This window comes from Neoarius graeffei, chromosome 17 (genome assembly GCF_027579695.1).
Source record: "Neoarius graeffei isolate fNeoGra1 chromosome 17, fNeoGra1.pri, whole genome shotgun sequence".
NCBI lineage: Eukaryota > Metazoa > Chordata > Actinopteri > Siluriformes > Ariidae > Neoarius > Neoarius graeffei.
The window spans coordinates 49803280-49816513 of NC_083585.1; the positions used below are offsets into that span (position 1 = coordinate 49803280).

Genomic DNA, 13234 nt, shown 5'->3' on the forward strand with positions numbered 1-13234 from the left:
TCATCTCATCTCATCTCATCATCTCTCGCCGCTTTATCCTGTTCTACAGGGTCGCAGGCAAGCTGGAGCCTATCCCAGCTGACTACGGGCGAAAGGCGGGGTACACCCTGGACAAGTCGCCAGGTTGAAGGTTTCAATTAATTAATTAATTTATTTATTTATGTATTTTTATATAATGGTCTAGAATAACACCATGTTCAATTAGAAGATGTTTGGTTCTTTAAGTAAATACAGGGGCAAGCATTCACTCTCTTTTTGTTAAGATTTTTTTCCCCCTACTAAAATTTAAAAGGAAATTGTGCAGACTAAACCTTAAGTGAAAGACTAGAAAAGCACTCGGAGAGCACAGACCTCCGCCAAGAATCCTTTAAAAAATTCCGGGATCCAGAAGGTGATCTGGATCACTGCCAAAATTTAATGGATTGTTACTTGTGCCCAGTCACACCTCTGGAAAAATTTCAGAGCAATCCGTTCATTACTTTTTCCATAATGTTGCTAACAGACAAACCAACAAACAAATAAATCAACGCTACCGAAAACATAACCTCCTTGGCGGAGGTAAAAAAAAGCGCCATTGTATCTGGTCAGCAGGTAGTACTCCATTCTGTTATTTAGGCTACAGATGAGTCTGATCGTCCTAATGGTGGCATGATAGTGAAATGTTTTATTGTATGCAAAACCTGCTTTTGAGAATGGGTCCGAGGATTTCTGTGCTATCTTCACAACATTGGGGTCAAACTATTCAGGAGGGTACCGTATACACTTCAAAAATTCTGAAGAAAAAAAAATCTTGAGATTTGGAAACAACATGGCTACCACATGCCAGTAAATTCTTGTGGGCCAGAGCTTAAAATTAAGCTTGACTCAATTTGCTCAAATAGCTGTAATTCATAACTCATTGTACTAATTCATGCAAATCAGGAAGTATGTTTCTGAAGAGTGTGCAAAGTTTGGGTGTGGTCAGACCCCACTCTTCAGAAAACTGTTTCTCAGGACCCCTAAGTTTAAATGGTAGGGAAGCCATGGCCTAATGGTCAGAAAAGCAGCTTTGGGACCAAAAGGTTGCTGTTTGGTTCCCTGGACCAACAGGAATGGCTGAAATGCCTTTGAGCAAGGCACCTAACCCCCAACTGCTCTGGGTATGTTGTACATCACTCTGGATAAAGAGCATCTGCTAAATACCTGTAATGTCATGTAAATTTGGTATAATGTATCTCTGCGAATCTGGAAGTGGATTGAAGTATTGTTGAATGGTTGGTTCCTCAAAAAGATAGTAATTGCTTAAAAGTAAGCATATCTCTTGTAAAATAAGGCCGACAGTGAAACGTGATTTTTTCCCCCATGCTTTGTTTCCTTACATCAGAAAAAAATTGTCTTTTATTCCAGTTAGCTCTGCCCACACAAATTTACCTACTATGCAAAACTTTTGCAAAGTAGGATTTCTTTTCCATATCTTCACAGATTTAGTGTCTCATTACTTCGCAAACTCTGAACCTCAATAATTATCACAAACATATTTACAGGTGCTGGTCATATAATTAGAATATCATGAAAAAGTTGATTTATTTCAGTAATTCCATTCAAAAAGTGAAACTTGTATATTATATTCATTCATCACACATAGACTGATATATTTCAAGTGTTTATTTCTTTTAATTTTGATGATTATAACTGACAACTAATGAAAACCCCAAATTCAGTATCTCAGAAAATTAGAATATTGTGAAAAGGTTCAATATTGAAGACACCTTGTGCCACACTCTAATCAGCTAATTAACTCAAAATGCCTGCAAAGGCCTTTACAGTAAATGGTCTCTCAGTCTAGTTCTGTAGGCTACACAATCATGGGGAAGACTGCTGACTTGACAGTTGTCCAAAAGACGACCATTGACACCTTGCACAAGGAGAGCAAGACACAAAAGGTCATTGCTAAAGAGGCTGGCTGTTCACAGAGCTGTGTCCAAGCACATTAATAGAGAGGTGAAGGGAAGGAAAAGATGTGGTAGAAAAAAGTGAACAAGCAATAGGGATAACCGCACCCTGGAGAGGATTGTGAAACAAAACCCATTCAAAAATGTGGGGGAGATTCACAAAGAGTGGACTGCAGCTGGAGTCAGTGCTTCAAGAACCACCATGCACAGACGTATGCAAGACATGGGTTTCAGCTGTCGCATTCCTTGTGTCAAGCCACTCTTGAACAAGAGACAGCGTCAGAAGCGTCTCGCCTGGGCTAAAGACAAAAAGGACTGAACTGCTGCTGAGTGGTCCAAAGTTATGTTCTCTGATGAAAGTAAATTTTGCATTTCCTTTGGAAATCAAGGTCCCAGAGTCTGGAGGAAGAGAGGAGAGGCACAGAATCCACATTGCTTGAAGTCCAGTGTAAAGTTTCCACAGTCAGTGATGGTTTGGGGTGCCATGTCATCTGCTGGTGTTGGTCCACTGTGTTTTCTGAGGTCCAAGGTCAACGCAGCCGTCTACCAGGAAGTTTTAGAGCACTTCATGCTTCCTGCTGCTGACCAACTTTATGGAGATGCAGATTTCATTTTCCAACAGGACTTGGCACCTGCACACAGTGCCAAAGCTACCAGTACCTGGTTTAAGGACCATGGTATCCCTGTTCTTAATTGTCCAGCAAACTCGCCTGACCTTAACCCCATAGAAAATCTATGGGGTATTGTGAAGAGGAAGATGCGATACGCCAGACCCAACAACGCAGAAGAGCTGAAGGCCACTATCAGAGCAACCTGGGCTCTCATAACATCTGAGTAGTGCCACAGACTAATCGACTCCATGCCACGCCGCATTGCTGCAGTAATTCAGGCAAAAGGAGCCCCAACTAAGTATTGAGTGCTGTACATGCTCATACTTTTCATGTTCATACTTTTCAGCTGGCCAACATTTCTAAAAATCCTTTTTTTGTATTGGTCTTAAGTAATATTCTAATTTTCTGGGATACTGAATTTGGGATTTTCATTAGTTGTCAGTTATAATCATCAACATTAAAAGAAATAAACACTTGAAATATATCAGTCTGTGTGTAATGAATGAATATAATATACAAGTTTCACTTTTTGAATGGAATTACTGAAATAAATCAACTTTTTCATGATATTCTAATTATATGACCAACACCTGTAGATTTATAAATAATATGGGCTCCACAAGCCAATCAATCATTACATAATGCATCTAAAAGACAGATTTATCATTGAGCCATCTATACCAATCTTGCATGGTACCTCCCTCTATAGATCTGCAAGTAGCTGATGCAGTCTCACTCAAATAAATCACTAGGGGTTACTATTCATGTTTACGCACATAGAAACAAGTATATTTCTTGTAAAATAAGGTTTACTGTGAAACTTTTTTTCCTCTTGATTCTGTGGCTTACTGCAAAAACTAAACATTTTACACCCCAACTCATATTTATGACAGTTTTCATAATGTGCAAAACCTACTATTGTAAGCTTGACCTAGGATTTTTTTTTTTTTGCTATATCTATAAAAAAAAATAAATGGAGGGTCAATATTTATCAAAAACATTTTACTTTAATTTAAACAGTTGCAGCAAATTACATTTGGATTTGCATGAAATGTAATAAAAATAAATATCCATTAATTGAATTATTATTATTATTATTATTATTATTATTATTATTGTTGTTGTTGTTATTAATAATAATAATAATAATAATAATAATAATAATAATAATAATGACCTTACAAGTAAGTTGTTCTTTGAAAGAACAGGTACTCTGACTTTAGGAGAATTGTGCATTCTCATGGCCAGCAAATTTGTAATCTGTCATTTTAACAATATATTCTTCACTGCACACTGTGTCCACTACCATTAATCAAGTGGCTAGAAAATAACCTATATACTAGTTTACTAATTACTGCAGGCTACTAACTTTAGGAGATCATTCCACATTATGTATATAATTCGAGGACCTTTTTGGAGGGGGAAAAAAGCTTACTGTTTTCTCCATTTCATCCAGTGACTCAGTACAGCAAAAATTTATCAGTATCTGGTATGGGAAGTGCAACATCCCAATATAGTAACATAGTAATGCCTACAGAAGATATTTAGCTAAAAATATCATTTGGGATCTCATTCTCTTTTATTTGGGACATTTGGTGTGTCTGCAATTCCAATTTTGCAGTGCAAATAATCAAACAAGTGTAGAAAATTACCCAAAGCTTTGCACAAAAAGGCAAGGGTAATAAAATACATTAAATGCTAAAATAATTGAGCTAAAATAATTTCTCAGGTATTTCTGAGTTCTTGGTTCCCAAGTGGCGCAATAGAATAAATGGTCACTCTAATGCCACTCCATGGCATCCATATATGCATATACACATATACAGGGCAGCATGGTGGTGTAGTGGTTAGCACTGTTGCCTCACAGCAAGAAGGTCCTGGGTTCGAGCTCAGTGGCCAACAGGAGCCTTTCTGTGTGGAGTTTGCATGTTCTCCCCGTGTCTCTGGGTGCTCTGGTTTCCCCCACAGTCCAAAGGCATGCAGGTTAGACTAATTGGTGGCTCTAAATTGAGTGTAGGTGTGAATGTGAGTGTGAATAGTTGTTTGTCTCTATGTGTCAACCCTGTGATGATCTGGCGACTTATCCAGGGTGTACCCTGCCTCTTGCCCATAGTCAGCTGGGACAGGCTCCAGCTTGCCCCCAACCCTGCACAGGATAAGAGGTTATGGATGATGGATGGATATCAGTGGCAGCTGGTAGTCTTTCAAACAGGGGAGGCTGGTCAGTTACGATATTTCCAGATTGTAAAAGAAAAAACACATCAATTTTGCCCATACTCTTGCCTCTGATCTGGCTGATTGTTGGCAGGGTCACAAACTGTGAAATAACAGGTTCTTTTGGCCCATTAGCCTACTGTCCAATATACATGATGATGGTGGTGTTGGGGGGGTATATTTTAACATTTTATATTTTAAAATTGTGGCATGTTGTTTAAAAATTGACCTCGGCTGTGTTTTTGTTTAAAAATGTTTTCCAAATTGTAGCTGTGTTTAATTCATATCCAGAAAAACATATATTCCAATATAATATACTCAGCATAAACATTTTAAATAGATTCTATATTTTTGGTCCATCCATGACATATTACTAAAGTAGCCTATTTACTGTTGTCGATGTGGGTCACTTGCTGTTAGCCAATTCACTTTCTCGTACCAGGAGAGCTGAAAGGAACGAGTATTATTCCCTACCTTTTTCACCAAGTCAATTTGAGGCGTTGGTCTACCCTGCTCTTTAATTTTAATTTTTTCCTCGAAAGGAAGACTGGCCAATGGCTTCGCCAAAATTAAATCAGTAATGCTTGGCATCCGTGCGCAGCTTTCTTGATAGCTGACTAGCCCCCTCAAGTTCAAGTTCAGTCACTCAAACTAAATTTCTGGAACTAAGATAGCAAACTTGACAACACTATATTTACACTTTATTTACAATGAAAATATATACAAACTAAAAAAGCTGGTAGAAACCATATGTAATGAATGAAATTGAAATGTAAGCCGATCTCTTACAATACACCACAGCACTCGCGAATCCGCATGGGACTGAACTGATGTTGCCAGATACTGCTGACGTTATCCAGCCCAAAATATGTTCAAAACCCGCCAAAATGCACTTAAAACCGCCCAATCTGGCAACACTGTGCTGCCTGTCTATAGTTGAAAAGAGCTTTCAATCAAAGAAAATATCCGGCCGCTTTCACCAATCACCAGTCTCCTCGCGGAAACTGCCATGTCCCTCCCATGTGAGGCTCGGAGTCCGTAGGCGGGCATTTTTGCAGTATTTGTCCAATAACCGTCTTGCATTTTGAGATTGAAAAGCGCATAGCTCCCAAATGCCGTTGAAGTCCATTGAGGCTGGGAGTCCGTGAGACTCCGTGGGCGGGCATTTTCGCAGTATTTGTCCAATAATCGTCTTGCATTTTGAGATTGACAAGCACATAGCTCCCAGTCCACTGAGGCTGGGCTGCATCGCGCTGTCACGAGGGGGAAAAACTCACGCACACATTAGGCGAACCGGGGAAAGTTATAACGGAATGATTTCGCACTGTAGTTGGGTTGAGCACATATATTTCTATGATTCTGGATCTGAAATAGCAATGTTATAAGGTCGGCTATAACAAGCCTAGCGCAATTCATCCTACACGATGTTCGTCATTTTTAGAGGAGGCTGAGCCTCCCTCGTTGTCTTAGAGCAATCGCCCGTGATGGATATACACATATACATACAAAAAACACACAGTTAGAAATGGTTACAATTCTGATTAATTTGAAATATGTACCTTTTTTGGCTCTAAAACAGTACATGTAGTTACCTTGAGGTCCAATAATGACTCCTAGGGGTACATTAGTATCGACTGTATCTTGGGGGACAGAAATGGACTCCTGCTGTACCCCTACTTCTGACAGTGTAGGAGTAAGGCATAAACCATTTCCTACAAACCTTCTGACTTTTGAAAAGTTAATAAATATTAAGAAGCGCAACTTCACCAATCCCACTGGACTGGTAAGTCCGTGTAATCAGAAAGACAAACATTTTTGGTTTTTAGTGACTGAGGATAGACTTATCATCGTGACATAATAAAAATGTTCATATGTGACAGTAGTCCAAAATATAAATCTGGAATTTTTTTAAAAAAAAGTAGGGTAATCAATGGGGTCACAATCATCATAAAATTCATAATATCCATTTGAGGTTATTTGCCCAAAAAGCATGGGAACCCCAGACATAATAGTTTCAATATAGATTACAGTCACAGGGCACTTGAGCTATTTGTATATGTTGTGAGTCATATTAGCAGCATCATGTGGTCAGCCCAGGAATAACTTGGATAACATGACGGAGTCTTTTTCCCCCCTTTGAATAGCAACCTCATGTGGTAACTTCATGAACTGCAGGATAGTGTGTATATTTTGTTCTTATGTGTGACAGCCTGAGAAAACTCTTCACATTATCAAATTTTGATAATATATTGTTCTGAAAAATACAGATTTTCCTGAACTGAAACGTTTCCTCTTTTGCACATAACTTAACTACAAGTAAATATTTCATTCACTTTCCTACTTCTACATTTATAGGAATGTACTTTTAGAAAAACAACTTTACTGATTTTTTTTAGAGAATTGAGTTTGAAATTGGAAATTAATTCTCACATTGATTATCAGCATCATCCACTTCAGCCTTTGACTCATCACCTGAGGTAAAAGTCACTTGCTTTTCTTTAAGCATGAGCCTTATCATCACCTCTTTGCTTTATCAATCTCTGACTGCAATCTAAATTGATGAGGTTTATGTTCATTTTGCTATGACACGTAGCTACCTATCAGCTTAATAAAAGCATGACATTTACTGTGAGAGGAGATCATACTTAGCTAGCAAGGTTATGGACAAGGTTTTACCACCACATTCATTAAGCTAGCTCATTAAACAATACAGTGTTTGCTGCAAGACTGCTGGAGCAAGGATAGAAAGTAGTCTACACAGCAGTGTTTCTATATTGCATTGGTAAAATGTATCATGGATTTCTTAAAGTAGAGATGTAAAAAAGTGTATTATTGGTAGAAATAAGAAATGGACCTATTAGGAATAAAATTATCCATCCATTCATTATCCATAACCGCTTATCCTGTGCAGGGTTGCGGGCAAGCTGGAGCCTATCCCAGTTAGCTATGGGTGAGAGGCGGGGTACACCCTGGACAAGTCACCAGGTCATCGCAGAGCTGACACATAGAGACAAACAACCATTCATACTCACACTCACACCTACGGTCAATTTAGAGCCACCAATTAACCTAACCTGCATGTCTTTGGACTGTGGGGGAAACCGGAGCGCCCGGAGGAAACCCACACAGACACGGGGAGAATATGCAAACTCCACACAGAAATTGGCCACTGGGCTTGAACCCAGACCCTTCTTGCTGTGAGGTGACAGTGCTAACCACTACACCACCGTGCCACTGAATAAAATTATATTGCATGTCAAAACTTGCAGATAAACTCTACTGGAGTATCATTCTGGAGTGCTGTTTCCAAATGCTGACTTGTTATAGAAACTATGGAACCAGTGCATTTTAATTCAGGGTACAGAAAACACACTTTAACAAATGGAAAGGTGTTTTCATGGTGACTCTGTTCAGTTACAGTACTGTATATAAAAGTACATTCACACCTTAGGGAATAATGTACTATATGACACCCTCAACTTCCAAGCAAAAGGAAAAGAGCTCATTGCCATAAAGAATATGTAGAGCGTAATATTGACCTTTATGAGCATCTGTATGCATAAAAAAGGCTGAGAGTTACTGTAATGTTTTCAAATAATATGTTCTTCATCACTGTGAACATCACAATCATGTTTTTGAGTGACAGGGAGGCTTGCTATGTCCTCAAAAACATCTGAGTAGGTATTAAAGTGGACTCCTAGGTCAAGGAGGCGCTCCCATTGCTGAAAGTTCCCAGAGGCAGGTCGATCTGAAGGAGTCTGGATGTCTCTGAAGGGTGATGGAACAGCCAGTAAGAGCTGTCCTCTTGACCAGTCTGTAACATAGAGGGAAAAAGTGGGGTAGCAGTCCAAATAAATAGAAGAACAGAAAAAAAAGTTGAAGACAGAAATGTACACTTTCTAAATAGGTGGATATACCTAGGTGGATATACCAGTGTTGACCTCTTTTCAGTAGAAAGTAGCTAATGCATTCATAAAAAGTTGCTAAAAGTTGTCTTGTCTCAGGGAGTAACTGGTTGGTTTGAACATCTACTTGGTTGGTTTGGTTTGAACATTTACTTATGGAAGCACAACTCAGCCAGATTTACACACTGGTGCCTGCTCCCTCGACTTGTATAACCAGCAGCTGTGATGTTAGCTGGAGAGCCATATCAAGTGCAGGACAGTCACTGAAGTCTCATCAAAAGTGGTCTAAAATTTCACCAAATCTTATGCTAAGGTTGCTAAATTGGCAACACTGGGTTTTGCTGATGATAAGATGGAAAATCAACCTGCCTAAAATTGTTCTATAATAGCTCTGTTCAAATAATTGTAAACAATAATGAGATCAATATTTCCCTTTTATGCCCACTCTTTAACAAAAGAAGAAGAAGAAAATAAAATTTGTTCTGTGGTACGTACCTTCATTCACATGTTCATGGGTCTTGTTTTGTGCCCTGATAAAGCTGAGTTCTCTCTCACAGTCATATTCTGAGCAAGTGAAGGTGCTTTGGCTATCACTTTCTGATGAGCTCTCTCCTATTTTGGTGTGACCTAGTGGAATGCTTAGTATTTTAACCTCATCTACTGAGAGGAAACGAGGGGGATCTGTTAGTTCAGGGGTAAGCTTGGAAAGGAGGTAGGCTTGATGGTTTTTGCACCTATCATCCACTTTACCACAAACTCCCATAGTATATGGTATGTCATGTCTAATAGCTGAGGTTTCAGGAGAGGTACGAGGATCCATCTTTGTTTTTCGTTCACATATTGATGGAGAAACTTGCGAGTTTTGTGTTTGTGGAGTAGCATCTACTCCCAAACTCTCAATCAGGCCTAACCTATCATAACTATCTGTGTTTATTTCCAGGGGCTTGATAGAGCAAGATGTTGTGTATGTACTTTCAATTTCATAGTACTCCAGCTCACTTCCTCCAAACCCTGTTAGGTGGCTATTGTTGAAGCTCTCAACTCGCTGCATCATGTCCCCTGCAACTATCAGATCTGGTTTCTTGCTGTTCTCATGGGAAATGTTTTGGACACCATGACCATTGTCTAGATTGAATGCCACATTATCTATGCCATGCTGTTTTGTTGGTGCTGCAACACAGGGTTGACTTTTGGGTTTGATGTGCCAACGTTTCCCACGTCTCTTCAGGAAAAAACAGAGGCTTAAGATTAGTAGTATGAGAGTTATAGGAAACAAAATAGCAATAATCCATAAAGGGGGACGTTTCTGGGTTTGAAGACAATCTTCATTGTACTCAGTAGGAGATGAGCATGGCCCACACAGTGAAGAAGAGACATTCTGTAAACAGATACACCAGCCATTTTCTGAAGAAGATGAAATACAGTCATTGTTACTTATACAAGGCGAGAGGACGCAGTGGTCTGCAGACACACAGTCATTCTGGAAGAGTGAAGGACTGGGTTTCACTTCTACTATCTCATTGTGTCCACTGAAGGGTAAGATATGTCCATTCAGTTTGAGGTAGTCCACACACCCTACAAAATCTGAAGACAGGAAGGTAAAAGAATAAGCATGCAAAACATTTGAAGACAACTACAGTATTTTCATAATCTAACCTGTTACTCTACTACTTCATAAAAAAAAATTATACCCAAGTCTCACCCTTGCTTCAGTAGCTAATCTCATCTCATCTCATCTCATTATCTCTAGCCGCTTTATCCTTCTACAGGGTCGCAGGCAAGCTGGAGCCTATCCCAGCTGACTACGGGCGAAAGGCGGGGTACACCCTGGACAAGTCGGCAGGTCATCACAGGGCTGACACATAGACACAGACAACCATTCACATTCACACCTACGGTCAATTTAGAGTCACCAGTTAACCTAACCTGCATGTCTTTGGACTGTGGGGGAAACCGGAGCACCCGGAGGAAACCCACGCGGACACGGGGAGAACATGCAAACTCCACACAGAAAGGCCCTCGCCGGCCCCGGGGCTCGAACCCAGGACCTTCTTGCTGTGAGGCGACAGCGCTAACCACTACACTACCATGCCGCCCAGTAGCTAATCTCACCTGGATATTGTAGACTTGTAACTATGTAAGAACTGCTGTTGTAATCATAAAGACTGCACTGTGCTCATCCCAGTACACACTTTGCTCATACCAAACATACTTTCAACACATAGTATTGTACTGTATGCCTTTATAGTATTACAGTTGAAGAAGACTAATGGTTTATAATCACGATCCAGTGTCAGCCATTCCATTGAAGGTTTCCTCACATTGTGTCAGGGAGGGGTTTTTTTTCCTCCTTAAGGATCTAAATCTAGCATCCAGATTTCCGTAAGGGATCCATATTCCTGACCTGCAGGAGTGTACTGGCAAAAGCAGCAGATTTTCTTCTGTTTGCTGTGGTTCGACAGTGGAACAGGTGATACTGCTAATGTTATGCTAGTGACATATGAGAAAAGCACTGGTTCAAGCTGAACTTGATTCAACTTTCTCAGCATAATGCAATGCTCATCAATGTCAGTTTAGTGTGTCCTAGGAACATTTCAGGCATTTTGGCTAATCAAAGCAGGAAGGTTCTTATCAGGGTGGGACATCTGAAATGACAAGAAGATTGCTTGCAACAATGGACACTATGTAGAGATTGATTATTGCCATCTCATATCATCCAGAGTTGTACAACATGTCTTCTAATGAATATGCTACTGGTATCCATTTTTCCTTTTTTTTCATTGTTCTACATCAGTGCTTCACACCACTTTGGAATGAGAAATAACTTTGTTTGAGTCATAGTATTATACAATATCAATAGATGTTACTGACCTAAATCTCGATCTCTTGAATCACCAGATGCTGCTGACCCCAGAGTGATCATCTCTATGAAAACCACAGTTTGGTTAATGATGCTATGGCTGATATTCCAAACAAGCTGGTCATCCAGGAGTAAAATGATGTTTGGTCCATGTCTGCGCAAGAGAAAGACATGCCATTGTCCATCCGAAACACTACTGTCCACACCAAGCTCCCATTGGTGTCCCAACATTAAATGTGTGAACTTGTACAGAGGTTTCCCATCAAGTATCTGAATAGGTTAAAAAAAATAAAGAGATTAAATGTTACCATGTGTATGCTTCTTTTTTGTTAAAATTTCACATGCTATGTTGTACCAAGACAAATTGCTTACCATAAGTTTGAGGTGCACTGTTTTACTTTGACAAAAAATGAAAACACTATCCTTTTTGGTTGTCCTCATTTTGATCTCAAAATTTACAAACCCTTCAATTGCTTTTTCATTCAGAAAGGCTTGAAGCAACTGGTTTCTAATGTAGCTTTCCTTGACAACAAATTCAACATATGTCCCCTCACTGAGAAATAATCCATGATCCTCATTGACATCTATTGGGGAAATTGATATTAGCTATTCAAAACTAGCTAGTCAGTTGAATTTTATTTGTATGTTCAATGTTGATCTTGGCATTTCATCTAATAAAATAATCAAATATAATACAAATGATTAAAATAAGTGGAAGGAAATGGGAAAAACAAACAAACAAACAAACAAAAATGTATTACTGGTATCACAGTTAGGTCCAGTGAAATTCTCAGCACACTGGCAGTAGTGATGGGACCAGAGATCCTGACAAACTCCTCCATTCAGACATTTACTGCTGCTGCAAGGAGCTACATCTGCCCGTGGACAACTATAATATACACAAAGAAAAATTCATCATATTATAGTGTATATTCCTGAAATAGTCTTCAGACACACACACACACACACGCACACACACATATACACACACACACACACACATATATATATATATATATATATATATATATATATATATATATATATATATATAAATTCAGTTTATGTATGTCAATAAAACTTACATCTCAAGTATCTTGTGAGATGCCAGAGCCTTTGAAGTGTCAAGCAAAACATCATTCAATTTCATATTTCTCACACATCCAACAAAGTTATGTGTTCTCACTTGAAAAGGCCTCAGCAAAATTACATCAATGGACTTTACACCTCCCAATGTTAGGTTATTGGTTCTAACATCCAGAGTCCTGCATGCAAAAATGTCACAATTTACAAGTTTTACAATTCCACAGTTTCAGCTGTTTATGAACTAGTCACATAAGATCACCAATCAACAGTGACTAAAAAATTTTTATAAAAAGTAAAACATCTGGCAAAAATTCTTTGCCAAGTCAGGAGTGGACAAATCATTTGCTTAGGCATCTGGCACGAGCAGATTTAGTGTTTGGGATTTGTTTGTTTGCCCAATGGACAAGTAGGCTCACAAATCAGAGAAAGAAAATAAACTGTAATTCATATTCACTTTTGTGTGTTTAAAGGTGCTATACGTAAGAATTTGTGCAATCGAAGCATTAAATATTACTATTCATTATCTCATCTCATTATCTCTAGCCGCTTTATCCTTCTACAGGGTCGCAGGCAAGCTGGAGCCTATCCCAGCTGACTACGGGCGAAAGGCAGGGTACACCCTGGACA

General features: G+C 39.2%; 1 protein-coding gene across 1 annotated transcript; it reads right to left on the bottom strand.

Moving 5' to 3' along the window:
- Positions 1–7795: 7795 nt before the first annotated feature.
- On the bottom strand, positions 7796–12628 carry LOC132864319 (uncharacterized). The gene is made up of 6 exons (XM_060897696.1): positions 12607–12628; positions 12283–12410; positions 11894–12105; positions 11533–11791; positions 9157–10245; positions 7796–8570 (listed from the first exon to the last, which is right to left on the bottom strand). The coding sequence occupies exons 3-6, from the start codon at positions 11960–11962 to the stop codon at positions 8347–8349; spliced, it is 1641 nt and encodes a 546-aa protein (XP_060753679.1). The 5' UTR covers positions 11963–12105; positions 12283–12410; positions 12607–12628; the 3' UTR covers positions 7796–8346.
- Between the last annotated feature and the right edge of the window lie 606 nt (positions 12629–13234).

What these genes read in the sequence shown, in the direction of transcription:
- LOC132864319 (XM_060897696.1), bottom strand. Translation starts at nt 11,962, where the DNA reads ATGAGGACAACCAAAAAGGATAGTGTTTTCATTTTTTGTCAAAGTAAA. An exon ending in TTCAAGAGATCGAGATTTAG is followed by an intron (nt 10,246 to 11,532) that starts GTCAGTAACATC and finishes TCCTGTCTTCAG; the next exon opens with ATTTTGTAGGGTGTGTGGAC. An exon ending in CCATGAACATGTGAATGAAG is followed by an intron (nt 8,571 to 9,156) that starts GTACGTACCACA and finishes TCTATGTTACAG; the next exon opens with ACTGGTCAAGAGGACAGCTC.